Below are 19,595 nucleotides of genomic sequence, written 5' to 3'. Positions count from 1 at the left end.
GATTGCTAATTAGCAAGAATGTAAATAATTCTGTTTTAAAACTTTTGTTCAGGATTTTATTTTATGCTAAGTAGCCAACGAAACCTTGGGCTTCTGACTACCTCTCAGTTGTGGACAATTTCTCCTTATTATTTGTCCATCATAAGACATTTCTCTATCAATCCTGCAAAAGGATTCAGCATGGCTGGAGAAATGTACAGTATGTAGGACTCCCTAAGAGACCTACAGTGACTCCATTAGCCCAAAAAGGGCCAAGATCCTCCTAAACTCAGTTTTTCCTATGTAGCAACACAAACAGCTTAGTGGCTATGACTAAGGCTAAGATTTTCTTACAGATATTTTTAGTAAAAGGCATGGACAGGTCACAGGCAATAAAGAAAAAATCATGGAAGCCCATGACCTGACCCTGACTTTTATTAAAAATACCCCTGACAAAATGGGGGGCCCAGCTGCAGGGTCCCCACACTGCCTGCAGAGGTTGGGCAGCTGCAGGGGGCCACTCCAAGCTCTGGGGGCCCCCACCACCTGTAGAGGCTCATAGCTCCAGAGTCCTGTGTTCCCTGTAAGCTGCATGCTTGGGCGGCTTGCAGGAGAGATTTAAGTGATGCGCACACAGCCAGCAGCATGTGTTCAGGTGCCCCTCCCCCCACGTTGCGCTGTCCTGCAGTTGCTCCCAGGACCCTGCCAGCTGTGCAGGGAGGGAAAGGGGTGTGTGTGCTGATGTCAGGGTGTCCCCCTCCCTTGGACCCCATCTCCAAAGAGCAGGGCAGAGGGGACAGCCTGGCTCAGGCGGACTCGAAGCTGCTGCAGTCTGAATGGTGAGTGCACTGTTTCTGAGACTTCCCCAGCAGCCAGCTCACACAGTCTTTCTGTCTCACACACACACACACATGCTCTCTCCCTCCCCACGTACCCCATCTCCCCAGAGCTGGGGAGGGGAGACAACAGAGCTCCAGACAGAGCAGGAGAGCGTTCAGTGGGTGTCTTTCCCCAGCAGCCAGCACACACAGAGACTCTGTGTGTGTGTGTGTGTGTCTCTCTCTCTCTCTCACACACACACACACACACACACACACACACACACACACACACGGAGACACGGAGACACAGTCTCTGTGTGTCTCTCACTCACCTCCCAACACATACTTGTATTATTTTTGTTGTTACTTCTTGGTACTTCCTGCAATGCACATATATTCTCTGAAATTTTATTCTTTCAAAGTGTTATTTTAGTGTTTTGACTCGACTATGTATTTCATAATTTTTATTTCTCTTACACTTTATAGCCTTAGCTATGACACTTAACAGACAAGGATTTATTCTCTCTCGAAAGGAGGCAGGCACTTTTCCCTAACTCAGTAAATCACATTAGAGAGCAATGACAAGATATTGAACAAAAAAATCCATACTAGTAATATATTACAGATCCTTTTTCAGAAAACAAAATCTGAATTAATAGGTTACTTATTAAATGCTCTAAGACAAATACACATATTTTACCTTGACTTTGACTTTCCAGAACTTTCTATTGCTGTAATGATGCTTGATAAAAGAAATACATGCAGGTGTTGCCTTATGTACCATATGAAGACACATCATAGGGATTTTTCAATTTGTTTCATATCAAGAAGCAAAACAAGAAGCTTTGGCATATTTTTCACAGCACAGCAACAGTCAAACAAACATTTTTATATTGCTCTTTTTCCTTGTAAAGAAGGTCTGGTCCATGCTTTACAAAAGTGACTAGTGACTCTGGGTTCCTATTTAGGGTGCTGAAAATGGAACAAATTCAAGGGGCCTGGTGTTTAGACATTAGCTCTTTCTGAAAATCAGGCCCCAGAATCACTAGTTACTTTTGAAAATTTTAGCCTTGATCATTCATTCAAGTTTCGTAATAGCAACAGCCAAGCAAAGTCTCTGTTAAGTTGGGGGTTGAGGAGTTAAGAAAGAGACTGGCAGGGCCCATATCCTGTCAATCATTTTCTGTTACAAAGTGTTTAAAGAAATTACATAGGACACGCACACACTCTGGAGATTCTGTACATTTCACTACTTAAGTCACTGTTCTTACCTCTATGTTCCCAAGTGATTCTTGGTACTGGACCAAATGCTGCTGCTGCTCCAAACAATAAACCCAAAGCTGCATACAAACCAGAGAGAGCCATGATAGGAGTCCTTGCTCTATGGAAGTTGGAAGATAACTGCAACCTAATGTTCCTTTTGCAGAAGAAATCTCCAGTTCCAAATAGTATGTTACAGGGTAGACATTGCCGAACTTAACGTTGCAATAAACAGGTTGGAAAGACGTTCCCAAGCCTATGCATCCAATAGATTACTTCTCCAAGGTAATACAAATTTTCCAGGTCACAGAATACAGCGATTGTTCACACTTTCCACAGTGTTTCTCAGCAACTATTCTGCCTCTTGAGAACATTCTTCCGTTTTGTCTTAGTAGTAAATTAAACTGCAAAGGAGAAAGAGGGTGGAAAAAGAAAACGGAAGGAAGTGGGTTGAGTTTTCAAAAAGATCAATGGTTTACAGCCACGTGGTATTTTTGGCAAGTACTTCAACAGCACTATGCAGAGTTTATAAAAAGAGTAATTTTCACAAGTTACATGGTCATAAAATTATAATTTCTATGATAACCACAGGCAAATATTGACAACAATAATTTCCATCTACTACCCATACTATATTTCATATTTTGATGCACACAGTACTGCCATTTATGTAAGATGAAAGTCTACTCTGATTTACATCTTTTCTTGCCTTTAAACGTGTTTTTTTAAAACCCTTCTTTTCTGAAATATCAAAAAATAAATACAGTGGTGAGTTTAGCAAATGTATATTTCAACATGATCTCTTCTGGAATCATGTTGAGACTAGAGCTAGGGAAAATGTTTCATTCACCAAATTGTTTGTGTTGAAAGAAAACATCCCAAAAAAGTCAAACCATTTTGTTTCAATGTTTTCAAAATGAAATGTTTTCATTTTTCAGTTTGAAAACTTTTTTTTAAGATTTCCTTCAATTATATTTAAAAAAAATTAAAATAATTAAAAATACTTTAATTTGAAATGAAATATTTTTGTTTGACCCAACACAAAAAGAATTTAGACTTTTTAAATAAATAGTTTTGAAGAAAAAAATTTTAGTATGAGACCAATGTTTTCTCCATTTTTCAGCATTCTCAACAAACCAAAACAATCCATTATTTTCATAGCTCTAGTCAAGACATCTATTTGCCCCAAATGAAATGTTTCTGCTCTTTCAACAACCTTAATTTTTTTATGGTCAGTCTACTTCCTACTCAAAAGCTCCAAATCAGTCATCAGAGATGTGTGGATCCAAGACATAAGTACAGGCCTAAATTCTCATATCCTCACTCATGTAAGGATTTCATAGTATTTTACTCCACAGTGGTTTCACAAACCATTTCAGTATAAGTATAACAGGCTGGGCCTTTCTCTGGGATCATGCTTGGGTGGTTTCAGAGGCTCTTCTCCCACAGTCCTTTTCCTGCTTTGGAACCTTACTTCAGCCTTTCCAGAATCTCCAGAGTGGGGTCTTCCACTAACATGCAGTCTCTGAGTTTCCTATAAAGGTCTGATTTGTTTATAGCAGTCCAGCAAGGCTGGACCCCAGGTCAGGGTTTATCTTTGCCCCCTGCCCCACGGTGATCAGCTCTTGGGTCTGTTAAGTCCTTGTGGTGGATGGAAGCTTGTCAGCTGTTTCTCTCTCAGCTACTCTGTAGAAAGAGTCAGCTACTTCTGAGGCACAGCAGCTTCCTTCTGGTTGCCACAAATTCCTGTGACACTCTCCTTTTTAAGCTTGCATCCTCCAGAGGAGCAGGCTCTGTAGGTCTGCCTATTTAGTACTGGAAGAGTCCAGAAGAGCTTGTTAGTCTTCTCCTGATTGGGATGGAGGCGTGCCCCATCACAGTAAGGTTGTCAAAACCTAGCCCATAGTAAAATTCTGCTTATTACTAGTTCCTATCTGTCCATGGTCAAGTCCAACACATACACACTATTTTAGGGATGTGCGTGCTGTAAATGTGAAATCCTTGGTAAAAAACACTCCGTGGTGCCCAAAGACTTCATTTCCTGTAGAAGTAGTTTTGGAAAGTTACCCATTCCACAGCACAAAGAAGAGACTGACAAGGCACTACATCTGACAGGTTCAGCACCATTTTGCTAAGACAATTAAGGATACAACAGTAAGCTATGGAAACATTTGAACCAAACCAAAATCAAAGACTCCAAGACTTTTTTTTTTTTTTTGGTTCCTTATGAGACTGAGGGAGGCCCTAGGGAAAAGCTGTCAAGTTTGACTTTGCACCAGTGGCAGATGAATCTGAATGCATGTAGTCAGATTAAATCACATTTAGATTAAACAGAATTTTAAAGACTGCTATAGTTTTAATTCTGAAGGGCTGCTAGTTTCTTTGATATTAAGGATATATTTTTGAGCTAAGCAAAATTTTTAGGGTATTATTAATATTTGGAATCTAACAAACATGACAACACGCCCTTAAGAAACCATCTTTCTAGCACAATAGTACTTAATACACCAGACATTTTAAAGGTGATTTGCAAAGGTTTTTCTGGTTTTGTTTTTAAATCCCCCTTCAAACATTAGTTAGATTCCAGAAGAGGAACAAAGCGAAATGTAGTTAGCATTTACCACCACCAAAAGAAAATCCTAGCTATGAATCGTCTCATTTCCCTGACACAGCAAATTACATTGCAACCAGAACAAAGATTTGAAAAAATCCTTTCCATTTTAAACCTGTATATTCATTCCCTGTGTTTATGGTACAGTGGTTGTGATGTCATTCAATCTGGCAAACAAACCAGTAAGTCTACAGTTCAGATTTCACAGGATATCAGAGAGATAACTTTGTTAAAATACAGCACTAGCTGTGTTTCTAATAAGTTATATACTCCCCCTCTGCCTCCCATCCCTGGAATCTTACAAACAAATGTTTAATTTCTAGCAAAAGTAAAGATTACTACCCTACAGTAACTGCAGTTTTTCAAGATGATTTTCCATATGTATATTCCACATATGGTGTGTGTACAGTCTATGTACTAGAGACTGATCCTTTTGGTCAGCAGTAGCTGTTGTAGTAGCTGTGCCTGAGCCCTGAGTGTCCTCGTGCCTCCAACTGAGCACATAAAGGGCAGGGCCACTTCAACCGTCTCTATGTTCCTTTACCCCACAAAGTCTGGATGTTATCAGACTCTGTAATAGGAGGGATGGGGGGCAGGTCAGGGAACGAACACACACACACACGAATTACAGTTACGGTAAGGTAAGTAACCATTTCTTCTTCTTCCAGAGTTTACCTATGTAATATCCATTCCACTGCTGGTGATTCCCTCGCAGTGATCTAGTCACAGGAGGTGGATACTAGGTGGTGCAGTAGAAATCTTTTAAGGCATTACTTAACTTAGTAAGAATCAGTTTAGTATTTTTATTGCATGTAATTTAGGAGAAGTGTAAAAAACAGAGCAAATATTTTTGTAAAATGGCAAAACATTTTAGTTTCTTTTGGCTCCCATTCCAGTTGAATGTTAATTTCTTCTTCTGTTTTATCACTTAGCTTACTGAAGAGACTTGGCAGGTCCACAGCCCACATTAATCAGTTTTCCTCTCACCTTCTTCTTGCTCTTTTCCTATAATTATATAGGACCTAATATCACAGGAGCATAGAGGCAATCATTTCTCTCTACCATTTATTTAATAGGCAGCTGAAAATGCAATGACCTATTAACCCTTCTATAATATGAAAGAGAGGTCTCCTGAGTGATACTGCTAGTGTCCTGTAAGTTTATGAGTCCCAAAATAGAATTATTTTAATCCTATGGCTCCATGATGGACAAGTATCAGTGCTTACTAGTTGCCATGGTTACTTTTGGGCTCTCTCGCCTTTCTTAGGTGATGAAAAATGACAAGGAAAGTCTGGAACAAACAAACTATATTATCTTCTCAAACTGAGGAAGAATAAAAACTGTCTGGCTGGCTCATTAAGTGCTCATTTTTCTATGTTGACTGAAAAGCCTTCTGGCTGCCCAGCAGAAATACGACATTTTATACTCCTTGTGTTGATCTGCAAATGAACAAATTTATTAAAAAAAAATAATAATCTGACTTACAGGACAGTCTGTTTAGGGCCAACACAATTAAAAATATATATAGGTAGTTTGGTACAAAATATGCTGTACTGAGGGACACAATCCTGCAAGGTGGTGTGTATGCTCATCCCCCATTACTTTCAGTGAAAGCTGGAAGGTAACAGGACTTGGCCAAGTCCACCATCGCAAAAATTACAGTATGTATTTATATACAATATACACAGAAAATGCCTAGGATTTACCCTTTTTGCAGAGTTGAAAATTGTTTGTAGGGGGCTGATTCATTCACACTTGCTGGGAACTTATCCCAAGAGTGCAAGGTTTCAGTATGAGACTGCTTTGATGTAATTCAAGTGAGAGAAAGAAAATAACATGGAATATACAAAAACAGTGGCCTGATTTTCAAAACTGCTGAGCTACTGCAATTCTCATTGACTTCAATGGGACTGATGAGTGCTCAGCACTTCTGAAAGTTAGGTAATTGTGAAGAGATTTAATCCTAAAAATGAGCCATAATTTGCCTAAAAACAAGTAAATATCAGAAAGAATACATAAAGCAACCTTGAAACCCTAAGTATACTATCAACTTAAATATTTAGGCTATGTTCTTCAGGGCAAGGAACGTTTCTATGTTCTGTAACACAGCTATGAGTTTTCAATGGTAGATGTATTTAAAATAATAATACATAATGTTCAAATATATACTCTGCTGCCAAGAATTTTTTCAGTCATCATTTGGCTGCAATTAATCACAATACAAAGGGCACACTGCCTGTATGATCTCCGCATAATGCTCTATATCAAAAGTTGACTGAAATACCACTGTTATACAAGGGAAAAAAAACAATTAACAGAGCACATGGCAGTTTTCCAGGGCACAGCTGGAATTCCAGAGCTGTGAATGCCTCTGTGTTCATCAATAATGTTAGTGCACAGACAGAGAAATAAGGGATGTCAATTTCTGATGCAGCAAAGGAACAATGGTAAAGTAAAAGACATACTCAAGAGAACGTATGAAATTGGTAGACAATAAAGCCTCCATGATTTGAAAATGTTATTACATAAACAATGGAGAGTAAAACAGTAAAATCTAAAATACAAAAATGGGGAGCTAGATGGCTTAAAATACTGTTACAGAGACAAAGACACATTCACCTCTATGTCACCAGCTTGAACTTGCCACACGTTAGTAGTGACTGAATGTTAATATGCTTGGTGGACTGTATGGAACAATGTAGTCACTTAAGCCATTTTCTGCTGGAGAGATGTCCCTACCAAAAAACTAGCACCGCAACAGGCACTACTGTTGGCAGACTTAACAGAGAGACCAACGATGAAATGAGCCTGAAAGACAAACTGCCTTCTTATCGCTCAAGGTGGTCAGGATGGAGGCCCACAGGCAGACCAGTGTGAGGAAACTCGTTTTTAGTGAATGAAGAGGATTTCAGCTTCCAGGGCTGTCAGTCCAGCACTCCATCCCAACACTAAATTCACTATATATAGAACATATAAAAAACGACATTAAAAGAATATGTAGGTTCCAAAGTCAAACACCTGAAAGCTAGGAAATGCTCAAATTATAGTTGGCTGTGCAACTTTAATGCGTGTCCAACTATGGAGGAAACAGCATGTGATCATGCACAAGGGGGGGTTCTGGCATTTCCTAACTTTTGAGCGCCTTGCAACCTTAATGCTCTTTCAGTGTAGTTTCTCTATATATTTTATATATCCCCTAGATTTAAAAAAAAAAAATCAAGATTTTCATCATATGGAACCATAATGACCCCCACACACATGGGTCATCAGCAGAGCTGGGATCTTTAGATCTACAGCACAGTCTTATACCATTTGAGCTAATGGAGCAGCCAGTGACTGTAGAAGGGTGTGTGGTTATAGACACTTCTGCCTCTAACCCCACCAGCCCCTCCCTGTCTCTTTCTGCTCCTATCCCTGCTCCCTGGCTAATGCTGCTTTCCCTTTTCTTTTGCTTCTACCTGTTCCTCCCCCCTTTCCTATTCTCCCTCCCAGCTCCTGCCCAGCCCCTTGCTCAGATCCTGCCATGCTCCCCTGGTGTTCTTATCTGCCCCCCTCTATGGCTCCTGTTCTTCTCCACATCTACTACCCCATCCCCTTCTTCCCCCCCTCCCGCAACTCCTCCCTCTCCCCTTTCCCACTCCTCATCCCTCTACATTCAGTCAGAATGTTCTTAATTTTCTTGCATACTGCCTGGGCATCAGGAGAGGAGGCACTGAGAAAACAGGAGAAACACTTTTCCTCCATTCGGCTCCTGTGCCTGGCGACACAGCTGCCCTGGCAGCTGGGAGAAGCGGTTGCAGGGAAAGTTTTGCTCAGCCCTGGTTCAGTCCCCTGGTCTGCAGTATGTGCAGTAGCTCCATGGCAGTGGTGCAAGTAGGGCGGTCCAGTCTGCCGTACCAGTAAGCTGTGTATGGCCAGTATGATGTACTAGAAAGACACAGGAAGAGCAGAACATGGGGCTGCCGTGCAGCCCCACGCCGGCAGCTCCTCCAGTGGCTGTACTGTTCCCAGCCCTTCCACACAGCTGCGTGCCTGTCTCTCCTGTCCAGGGTCTGTACAGCAGCCCCGACGGATGACAGGGCTGGGGGAGGGGCTGGGAACGATACAGCTGTGCTGGAGGAGCTGCCGGCCTGGGGTCACCCTGTGGCCCCACGTTCTGCTCCTTTCTCTGCTGCAGTTCCCGGGAGGGCCCTGAACTCCAGGACTCTCCTGGGAACTGCAGCAGCAAAAGGAGCAGAACGTACAGCTCCTTTGATGTGGCCGTACCACCTCCAGCCCCACCACCAGCCCTTCCACACAGCTGTGTGCCTGCATCACCTGTCCGGGGTCTGTACAGCAGCCCTGACGGAGGACCGGGCTGGGGGCGGTACACCGGGCTGGGGGCGGTACACCGGGCTGGGGGCGGTACACCGGGCTGGAGGAGCTGCTGGCATGGGGCTGCCTGGCAATCCCACGTTCTCCTCCTTTTGCCGCTGCAGTTCCTGGGAGAGCCCTGAACTGCAGGGCTCTCCCTGGAACTACAGCGGCAAAAGGAGCAGAACCCCACAACAGCAGCTCCTCCAGTGTGGCTGTACTGCCCCCCAGCCCTGTCCTCCAGCGGGGATACTGTACAGACCACGGACAGGACTCAAGAGACGCAGCTGCATGGAAGGGCTGGGGTGGTAAAGCCACGCCAGAGGAGCTGTCAGCGTGGGGCTCGGTTGCCAGCATGTCTGAAAAAAATATTCTCTGTTGTCAGAGGGAGCTGGTTTGAAGCTTTTCTGCTAGTAATTCCCAAAGCAGGTGCGACTCTGTGAGCTGTTTTTGTTCCAGAGAGCAAGCCCTCCTCTTCTCTTAGCAGCCCACAGAGCAGCTGCCGTGTCCACCCACTGGGAGCGCTCTTCTTTACCCCCCTCCCCTCCCCCCCCCCGCGGAATGTGGGACAGATCATGGGGAGGGGAGGAGGAGAGTGCACGGCCCCGGGCTGGGGGAGGGGTTACGTGAGGAGTCACATGGGAAGGTCATATTTCCCCACCACCACCACCACCACTTTAGCTGGTGCAGCATACCGGTAAGAAATGAATTCTACTTGCACCACTGCTCTATAGGAACTGTGCATCTCCAGTCTGACCACTATGAGCTGCAAGAGAGTGGAGCATACTCAGGGTAGACAGCTCTTCAGAGCATTTAGCTACCAAACTCTAACATGACTTTATTGAACACGTCCAAACTGTGATTTTTTTCAGAAGCTCATAACTTGTCCAAATTTGGGTGGATTTTCATATGGATGACATAAGGCATATATCCTTGACACAATGGCATGGGGGCAGTTGAACTTTTCAAAGATACAACTATAAGAATTTTATTTTATTTTATTGTTTTTTAACATGGGAAAAACAATGTATTTTCCCCCTACTCTCATTATTTGAAACAGCTAAACTATTTTAGCTGAACTTTTCCAAAAAAGTTCAGCCTGACGCAGAAAACCACATGGGAAATTTCACTTCAAATGGTTGAAATTTATTAAAGTTAAAAGCAGACAAAAATAGGATCTTATAAGTTAAATTTTCAGACAAGCTTAAACTATACCTGCACTGCCTATAACATACATCCACATCCTACAACAATTCTAAGAGATGCATGTTACAGACTGTTCTCCGATTACTTTAAAAGATGCAATATTATAAAGCCCAGAACCTTCTATGCTATCTGTGCAATCCCAAAACATTATGATTTACTGTCATATAAAAGCAACGAGGGCCTGGCAGCAGTCTTATTGCAAAACTGGCCCAAGGTTTATTTACTGTAGCATTTATCTTAATATTTCTCACCAGTAGTGGGAGCAACAGTGGAAACGCTAGTGCAAACAGGCTACCAGCATGTTAAACACTCATCTAGACCTGCTGTACACAACATGACGATTTAAACACAGCAAGCCAGCCCACACTAGTGCCTCTTGATGCTATCACTGGTGGAACTGCAGTAATGCAACAGTGGGAACACTTACGGAAAAATACTAGTATGGTCACAGTAAATGAGTGAATTGCTACTAGGTAGCATCTGTTAAAACAATGGGCCTTATGATTTTTTATTGAGAAAATATGAAGCAAGCTTGTAATCCTGAGCCTCATGGAAGCACATCTTTTTTATTTTTATTCAAAGATTTTATTACATTTTTGCACAGATAGAAATGAAAGGGGAAAGGAAGGCAAAAAATCTGTATTTGGCAGTCAAATGGGAAAAGAAGCTGGAAACAAAAGGACAGCATTATTAAAAGCGGTAGAGTTTATATGCAACAAGCAAGAGTTCTCCACACTCCCAGTATATACATTTGGAAGTCAGGCACGTGGATACGGAACATTTGTTCTTTTTCTTATTTAAAAATATGTTTGGCTTAATTATTGTGCTGTAGTTCAGAGGGAGCACCAATAATTTTTATGTCTGCAGAAATTAGTATGTGCCACCCTAACATACAGCTGGTGGCAGCCGATAGTGCTAGGTAACTTTCAGTGTCTGCAAGGGAGAAGCGTATAAGAAAGGAATGCTTATTGAAAATGTTCACATAAGTGACTGGCTTCTCTACATAATACTGGGATTGTTGGTTAATATAACATCCTTCAGAATGAAATAATTATACAGATTCTTGAAACTGGCAGGTCACAAATAGTGAGATGTAAAGACATTCTCCACCCCATAATCAAATGAAGCATATCTTTTAAAAGGCTAGTAAAAAACCCTATTTATTCCCAAACGTAAAATAAAACAAATAGGGAGCCTAGGATGATTAGATAATGATTTGTTAGATTCTTTAGTAGATGCTACCGACTCTTTTCCATATTAATTTGAAGAATAGACAAAGAACAAAAACTAAACCTAACAATCATTGTAAACTATAGGAAAAAATAGGGACTTTTGTGAGCCATTTGCTAGGCCACAACTTTGTTCTATGTAAATCCACCTCTCTCTTATCCATTCATCTGAAGTTCTCTCTCTTGTTATGGCTAATTTAGAACCTGTCTACACCATTTAAAACATTTAAAGTGTGATGTGCTTCCTAGGTGGACAAAAATAAAGCCATGTCACAATCTTAGAGAACTACATTTTAATCCTAGAAGATTCCTAGCCTAAAACCAATTCCCTAACATGGCTTTGAGTATTTCATGACCATCCTGCCCCTGCCCTTACAGGTGAGAATCAACCACGAAACATAAGTCAGAAACATGTTACAATACAATCTATGAATATGGTTATTTTTGCAGTGTAATAGAGTACACAGAGCATTAGGCTTTAAGCTCATTCTGAGGTAGGTATCTATCTTTTGTCTGTAAAACACCATGCATAACCGTGGCACGTTATAAATAAATAATCATTTTGAAGTAGCATTCAATTCTGGCAGTTGATTGCTTATTAAATCAACCCTCTGACAAATCTCCTGTGTCCAGAGTTTATTTAATGTGTTCCTCAGGGATAGGGAATACTTTTTCTCAGGTATCTGTATCGGATATTGTTGATATGATACAGGATTTGAGGCCAACAACATGTGCTTCAAATCCAATTCTACTTAGCAGTTATGGGGAATGTTTGCCAGCTATAGCTATGATAATTCAGGTTATAATGAATCTGGAAAAGTTCCATCAAATTTTAAACAAGACTTAATTTATTTGTTGAAGAAACCTTCCAGGAAAAATGATGTGTCTAATATCCATCCAGCTTCTAATTTATGCTTTTTAATCAAGAGGTAACTTTTCCAATTACATATATTTAATTGCAAACACAGCTTGCTCAACTTGATTTGTTTGAAATTTTAAATCAATTTTCAGAATACATCAGAGAATCTGAACTGTGAAAAAGTATACAATAGTTCTGCTAACGGCATTCGAGTCAGGTTTCTTTCACGTTTGATTATATCAGCCTTCACAACATCTGACATTGATGTACATAGTCGTTTGTTTTGTTTAAATACAAATTTATTTTTTTTACTATGTATACTGCACTGTGTGTTTCCTTTTCCACTTGAATAATCTTGGAGGATGGAAATAGAACAGTCAGGCTCATATTTGTTTCAGACCAATTTCACTTACACGGTCTCCTAAACTAGAAAAATACTGAAATGTTTGGGTTGCAAACACTGGATTTAAAGAGTCCCTTCAATAAATAAACAATTTCCATTACATTTTTTAATGACCATAAAGCAACTTCTCCTTTCTATGCTGCACCAAAGATGTGGTCCATTTTGTGACTGATTACTTAATGGGAAGACATTACTATAAACAGAGTCTTGTAACGTACATACCAATGTGTAGTTCAAAATTTAACTATCAACATTTAGGGCTACATCGTTGCTCTCTCTAACACGGGCATGCAGGGTGTAAGAAAGACAGTTGTTCTAGGTCCCTCCACAGCAAGTGAGAGGAGAGGGGGCAGAGCCCTGACTGCTCTCCCCAGTAGAGGTAAACAGAGGTGGTAGGCCATCCTCCTTTTTCAGGCTGCAGTTATTTACTTCTGCCCCTATTACCATCACCACAGACGGAGGGGAGTCACAATTCCCATGTACTCTGGGCTGACCCCTAAAGGATCACTCTAGCCCATAGGAAGGTGATTACTTTTTCCTTGACATTTTTATATCTTCTACGTTTGCACCAATTACCTTCACATTGGGCATACCTAGGTAGTTGTTGGCCAGCGACGTTAAGGGCCTCAAAGTAAGCGTCTCCTCCAGCCTGACACTAGCTGCCAGGAAATCTTCTCCCAATCAGCCAGAATGGAGTAAGTATTGCAGCTTTTAAAGACAAATTAATATAACAGATTGGTTTTTTCATGATAATTGTTTAATTATACGATTTCATAGAGGTTTCATACGATTTCATTGGGGTAAGGGTGAAAAAAACCTCAATTTGATAATAATGTAATAAGATTTTAAATTGAAGTCTATCAATTTAGAACAGTATTCTGAATGCAATGAAGCAGTGGTGAGGAGTAATTCCACAGGAGCTTTCATGGACTTTTCTTGTTTAATCCCATTTCTATTGGCTGCCTGCCTGTCCAGGAGACATCTGTAGTAATACCATACTAATAAACTGCTGTTCGTAGTTTGCCAATAGCTATGACACAGTTACACACATTAGAGCACTGGGACTTGAATATCAAATTGACATTCCCATCAATTCCACAGATTCAAACAAATCCAGCCATCCCTCAGGATCTACCATCTGTCCTAAATCTTTCAAAAAAGCCTTAAAACCACAAAATGCAGGAGTTCCATAGAGACTGTTTTATATTTTCAACCTTTTAAAATATTAAATTATACTCCGCTATACCAGCTAAGATTTCAAAGCCCATATTGTAAAATAGTTTCTTTTGGTAAGTTATTTAAGTATGGTAACTTTTTTTTTAACCCAAAAAGTTACAGTCTGAACCATTGTTCTTTGTAAATTTTCAATAAAAAACTTCCAGCTAATTATTTTGACAACTGTGACCAAATTATCAAAGGTTAAAGAAAACATCCACTAGATTACAGATGAATGAAAACATGGAAAGAAGTTAAATTCATTATATTCATCTTCAAAGGAAACTTTAATTTTACTGTAATTCTTTTACATAAAATTGAACATAATTCCTTCAGCATTATAAAAGGGAAAATGCTCACACCTCGACTATAAAACAAACTGTATGAAACATTAACATACTAAATGTACTTCTGAGAATTTAGGATAATTGACTAAAAATAACTGTGCTATTTCCTCTTAATATAATTTACAAGTAGAACCACAGGTATATATATACCTAACCTCACTCATGTGTACTCTTCCTGTAACTGGCCTTTTGAAACTTAAATAGTTGTTGAAGGAACAACAGAAAGGAAAGAAATTTAGAAGAAAGCCTCCAGACAAGCAAACTTAAAAGCAGCTCTCCCCATTCTTTTATTATTATTTTAAGATCTGGAACGGTATCATCCTAACAAAAACATTCACTTTTCTCACCAAAATATAGTTTCCATTCCAGTGGTCTGCTGCTGTAAAATATATATACACTTGCTGCTAATGCAAGCACGTCACTCAGACAGAAACCAGCCACACCGCCTCAATATAGTGTAGTCTTATCAATGAATTTATTTTAACACACAGACACAAACCACAGGTTAATGTTAAATAGCCAAATAGTAATGAACTGCCAAAACCGCATATGCTGTCCAGAGACTGTTTTCAGAATGCATTCTCATGAGTAGCCTATATGGGTTCAAGAGTTCTAAAATAGAATAAGTCAGTATATAAAAAGGTAGGTTAGATGTTCTAAACTGAAATATCTTAATACACATAATTAGCATTTTGTTTTAGTAATGTGGATATCTAACATATCAAAATAATATTTGCTGCTATATCAGTTTCCATGGTACTAGCCCTTATGCTGGAGTTCTATGACATCTCCTAATTTGGTGCATAGCAGGATTCACCAACAGGCAGAAAGAAAACAAAAACAGTAGAGCAGCAAAGGGGCTAGGGCTATAAATAAAGATCAATGCAAAAATAATCTGCCCGTTCACTGCTCCTGAAGCTTCTGTTTTCATGGCAGTATCTAGTATCATATCTGCAATGCTGGCTATAATTTAGCTCAGATAACTATATCCTGGCCTGCAAAAAAACTAAAAGGTAGCACTTTGGAGAGCCCATTTAACTATGAAAACAAGAAATCAATGTAAAGAAATTGGTAGCATCACTCATGGACTTACAAACAACAACTTAAGGCTTTCACATCTGGGGGACAGCTCAGTGGTTTGAGCACTGGCCTGCTAAACCCAGTGTTGTGAGCTCAATATGAGGCAAAAATTTGTCTGGGGATTGGTCCTGCTTTGAGCAGGGGGTTGGACTAGATGACCTCCTGAGGTCCCTTCCAACCCTGATATTCTATGATTGTATGATTTTCTGTGGACAGCCATCAGCTTGCAGAAATCCTGTGCTTCAAATTTTCCTTTTATGGGTGTAGTTAGTTAGAAAGAAAGAAAGATAAGTAAATGATTTGTTTTTGAAAGGGTATTGAGAGCTACTTTAGTCTACTATAAATATAGTAATTTATTTATAGTTCTTCAAACCATTTCTCAAATACTTTTTTTTTAACTCAAAAACTCAGCTCTTAAACTGCACTTGAGTGCTCTCTTTCATTGTTCCCATACTGTCATAGATTCCAAGGCCAGAAAGGACTGCTGTGATCATACAAGTCTGACCTCAGGTATAACACAGGCCACAGAAACTCCCCAAAATAATTCCTAGAGCATATTTCTTAGAAAAACATCCAATCTTGATTTAAAAATTTTCCATGATGGAGAAGCCACCATGACTCTGGGTCAATTGTTCCAATGGTTAATTATGGTCGCTGGAAATCTATGCCTTATTTCCAGTCTGAATTTGTCTAGCTTCAACTTCCAACCATTGGATCATGTTATACCTTTCTCTTATAGACTGAAGAGCCTAATGCTAAATATTTGTTCCCCTTATAGGCACTTACAGACTGTGATGAAGTCACCCCATAATCTTCTCTCTGTTAAGCAACATAGATTGAGCTCTTTGAGTCTATCACTGTAAGGCATGTTTTCTAATCCTTTAATCATTCTTATGGGTCTTCTCCAAATCCTCTCCAATTTATCAACATCTTTCTTGAATTGTGGGCACCAGAACTGGACATATTATTTAACCAGTGGCTGCACCAGTGCCATATATTGAGGTAACATCACCTCTTTACTCCTATTCTAGACTTCCCCGTTTATGCACCCCAGGATTGCATTAGCCCTTTTGGCCACAGCGTCACACTGGGAACTCATGTTCATCTAATTATCCACTATGACCCCCCAAATCTTTTTCAGAGTCACTGCTTCAGAGGATCAAGTCCCCACCCCATAAGTACTATCTACATGTACTTTATTCCTACATGTATACATTTACATTTAACTTTATTGAAAGGCATACTGTTTGCTTGCACCCAGTTTACCAAGCAAGCCAGATTGCTATGAATCAGTGACCTGTCTTCTTCCTCATTTGCCACTACCCCAATGTTTGTGCCATCGGCAAATAAGTGATGATTTTCTGTTTTTTGCAGGCCATTGATCAAAATATTAAATAGCATAGGGCCAAGAAGTGGTCCCTGTGAGATCCTATTAGAAACATACCTGCTCAATGATGATTCCCCATTTACAGTTACATTTTAGACCTATCAGTTGGCCAAGATAAGCTTAATACAGAATACAAAAGAACACATCATCACAAATAATTGCAGCACAAAGTTCCTGCTCATAACTAACAAACCACACTTTGTGTTTGGGTGACTGCATCTTCTCATGTAGCCTCAACAATTATCTTAAACTGGTGATTCACAATCGTACCTTTCTACTCCCTCAGTCCTATTTTGCATCTCAGCCTGCCTTTGTGACACTTCCTCCTGGTGTCTTGCTCTCAATTTAAATTTAGCATGGCCAAAACTGATCTCTTTCACTTTCCACTCCCCACCATTTCCCAGCCTCCCACAAACTTCAGTAAGGTTTGTCAATGAGAGTCCGAAAAAGGACATATCCAATTCCTGCACTCTCACAAAAAACCTTAACTCCAACATTACATAGTTTAACACCACACTTTTTTATACATATTATATAATATGATATGTATATATAATATAATGTATATATATATAACCTTAATATGAAGTTGGAGTTTATCTTGGGCATTTGAGTGTTTGTGAGGAAAGGAACACGTGCATTATGAATGGTTACATGTTGGAATTGAAAGAGAGGTTACTGTGGAGCTGAAAAGTCTATGAATGTTCTAATGGCCATAATTGAGTGATAAAGCATGAATGCTGAAGTTGGTCTGGATATTAATGTAGACTTAACTAGTGATTTCCTTGATTTTTAGTGACTGTGCTGACAGAAAATGTATTTGAGCAACTTGAACTCTTTATTAACAGAGTGGCGTGTTTGGTGATATATATTTATTAAAAACTCCTCTGATGGGATTTCATCTTATTTTCTGCCTAAATGGTGATTATGATACTAATTGAACTTTAACATACAATAGTAAATATTAACTCCAAGAGTTCAGTACAATTTCAGTTAAAGCATACTAGTAAGTCTCTCATCACAAAGTCCAGCAAAGAACAAGGATTCCAACTGTCGGGCGGGAATAAGGGTGTGTGTCGGGGATCAGTACAACACTGAGCAAATGAAAGAACAAATCCAACTTAGCTTCAGAGTCCACTTTTAAAATACAACTGTCATTTTCTGGACTTATACAAATTGTTCCCCAAAAACTATGATGAACTAGGGCACGGACACTTTAGAGCAGCAGATGCTCTTCTAGAAGCAATGTCAGAAAGCATTTTTGTGGTCACTAAGCAATGCATTTCATTAGGAACAAAAGATACTGGAGTATCTGTGCACCCAACCACCCACATGTATAATGCTCGAACAACATATCATCCGCACATTTTTAAAATTGATATCTCAATCAATATACAGAGAAATACCATTTCCCTCACCATACACATGCTGTTTATTATTTTGGGAGGTCCTCCAAAGTGTAATCTCATCCCCTCCTTTTACCAGAGGAAGGACTCCAAAATAATTTGTTGGTGCTAAAATTTAAGCAACAGATGTAATAGCAGAGCTGAAAAGTATGTGGAGTTCTTTTTCTTAAGACGAGGGGAGGGGGAAGATAAAGAATTTCCATGTAATTTTAAAGGTCCAATATTTTATCAAATGCCAAGGGCAGAAAAAACTGTTGTACATCATTAGACAGCTAAGATTCCAGGTTTTTAAATGCTGTAGAGTATTATGCCAGTGGTTCATGAGTTAGTGGACCCTAAATTGTTCACATCCTTCACAGTAGGCAAACACACAAACCATTTACTATGTAGATCAGAATGCTTTCAGTACCCCAGCATCCAAGACCAGTCTGCCCTGAAGACAACTCTACTGGTAAAGGACATTATTTTTTGTATTAAAAAAAATGCACATACCACAATAGCAATAATGAAAAGAAAACAAAAATCCACTTTGAATAAACTGCCTTCCCTATCCAGGAAAAGCGATATGAAACCAATTTAAGTAGGGATGGTGAGTAGGCAATAACAAAAACAAAAATAATCCCACCAAGGAAAAGACCCCGATGAACCCACTCTGTCTGAAAAGTGGAAGAGACCTTGAAGTTTCTGATGACTTTTAGAACATGCATGCAGCAGTGTGAAAAACTTCCTGAAGTCTGGAGTGCCCTCGTGGCATTTGTGGACAGTGGGGGAAGGAGGAGAGGGCAAAAATAATTTCAACATGAAGAAGTAAAGAAGTGAAGAGTTTTAGTTCTTCAAAGAAGGACATGTCTCAGACCCAAGTTCAAGGATCCACTTAATATGTTAAGACAGACAACTTAAACCCATGAAGTCAAATTCTCTGCTGGTGTAAGTTGGTGTAGCGCCACTGACTTCAAGGGAGCCTTACCATCGTACACTAGCAAAGAATTTGGTTCAGGTTCTTCAAAGAGTTAAGCAATATAACTTACTTTATTTGGCTGTTTGTAATGGACAAACCCTGCCCTCAGTTCAGAACAGTTGAACCTTGCAGCAGTATTTTAAAAATGTGATTACAGTTCAAGGATGGAATTTACCTAAGTCCTGTAAGAAACAAACCTCTCACATCCCAAGAAACAAAAAACAAAGGATTGCCTCAAGCTCTAGTGAGTTATGAATGGTCATCCCTAACTCAGACTTGAGCCAGATTCATTGAGGCTTGTAAGTACACTGATCTTATACTGTAAGCATACCATCTTATACTGATCACTACTCATATTTTCCATTATCATGCGTATTTTCTTTTAAAATTTCTCTCGCACATACTGTGTGTGTGCATACACGCGTGCACCTGTGTAAATACACTCATTCATATATAAGTCAACACTAAACTAAGTGAACAC

General features: G+C 39.8%; 1 protein-coding gene across 3 annotated transcripts in view; it reads right to left on the bottom strand.

The window, feature by feature from the left end:
* SEMA4D (semaphorin 4D) overlaps window positions 1-19,595 on the bottom strand; it is a 125,420-nt gene that overhangs the window by 33,582 nt on the left and 72,243 nt on the right. For all 3 annotated transcript variants that reach the window (XM_045020449.1, XM_045020450.1, XM_045020451.1), the window contains exon 2: window positions 2,072-2,464. In XM_045020449.1, the coding sequence (XP_044876384.1) occupies window positions 2,072-2,165 (94 nt within the window). In that variant the 5' untranslated portion in view covers window positions 2,166-2,464. The remainder of the gene's footprint in view (window positions 1-2,071; window positions 2,465-19,595) is intronic.

The sequence above is a fragment of the Mauremys mutica genome, chromosome 6 (genome assembly GCF_020497125.1).
Source record: "Mauremys mutica isolate MM-2020 ecotype Southern chromosome 6, ASM2049712v1, whole genome shotgun sequence".
Taxonomy (NCBI): Eukaryota; Metazoa; Chordata; order Testudines; family Geoemydidae; genus Mauremys; species Mauremys mutica.
The sequence above is the reverse complement of the archived record's forward strand: the minus strand, read 5'-3'. Positions and strand labels throughout refer to the sequence as shown.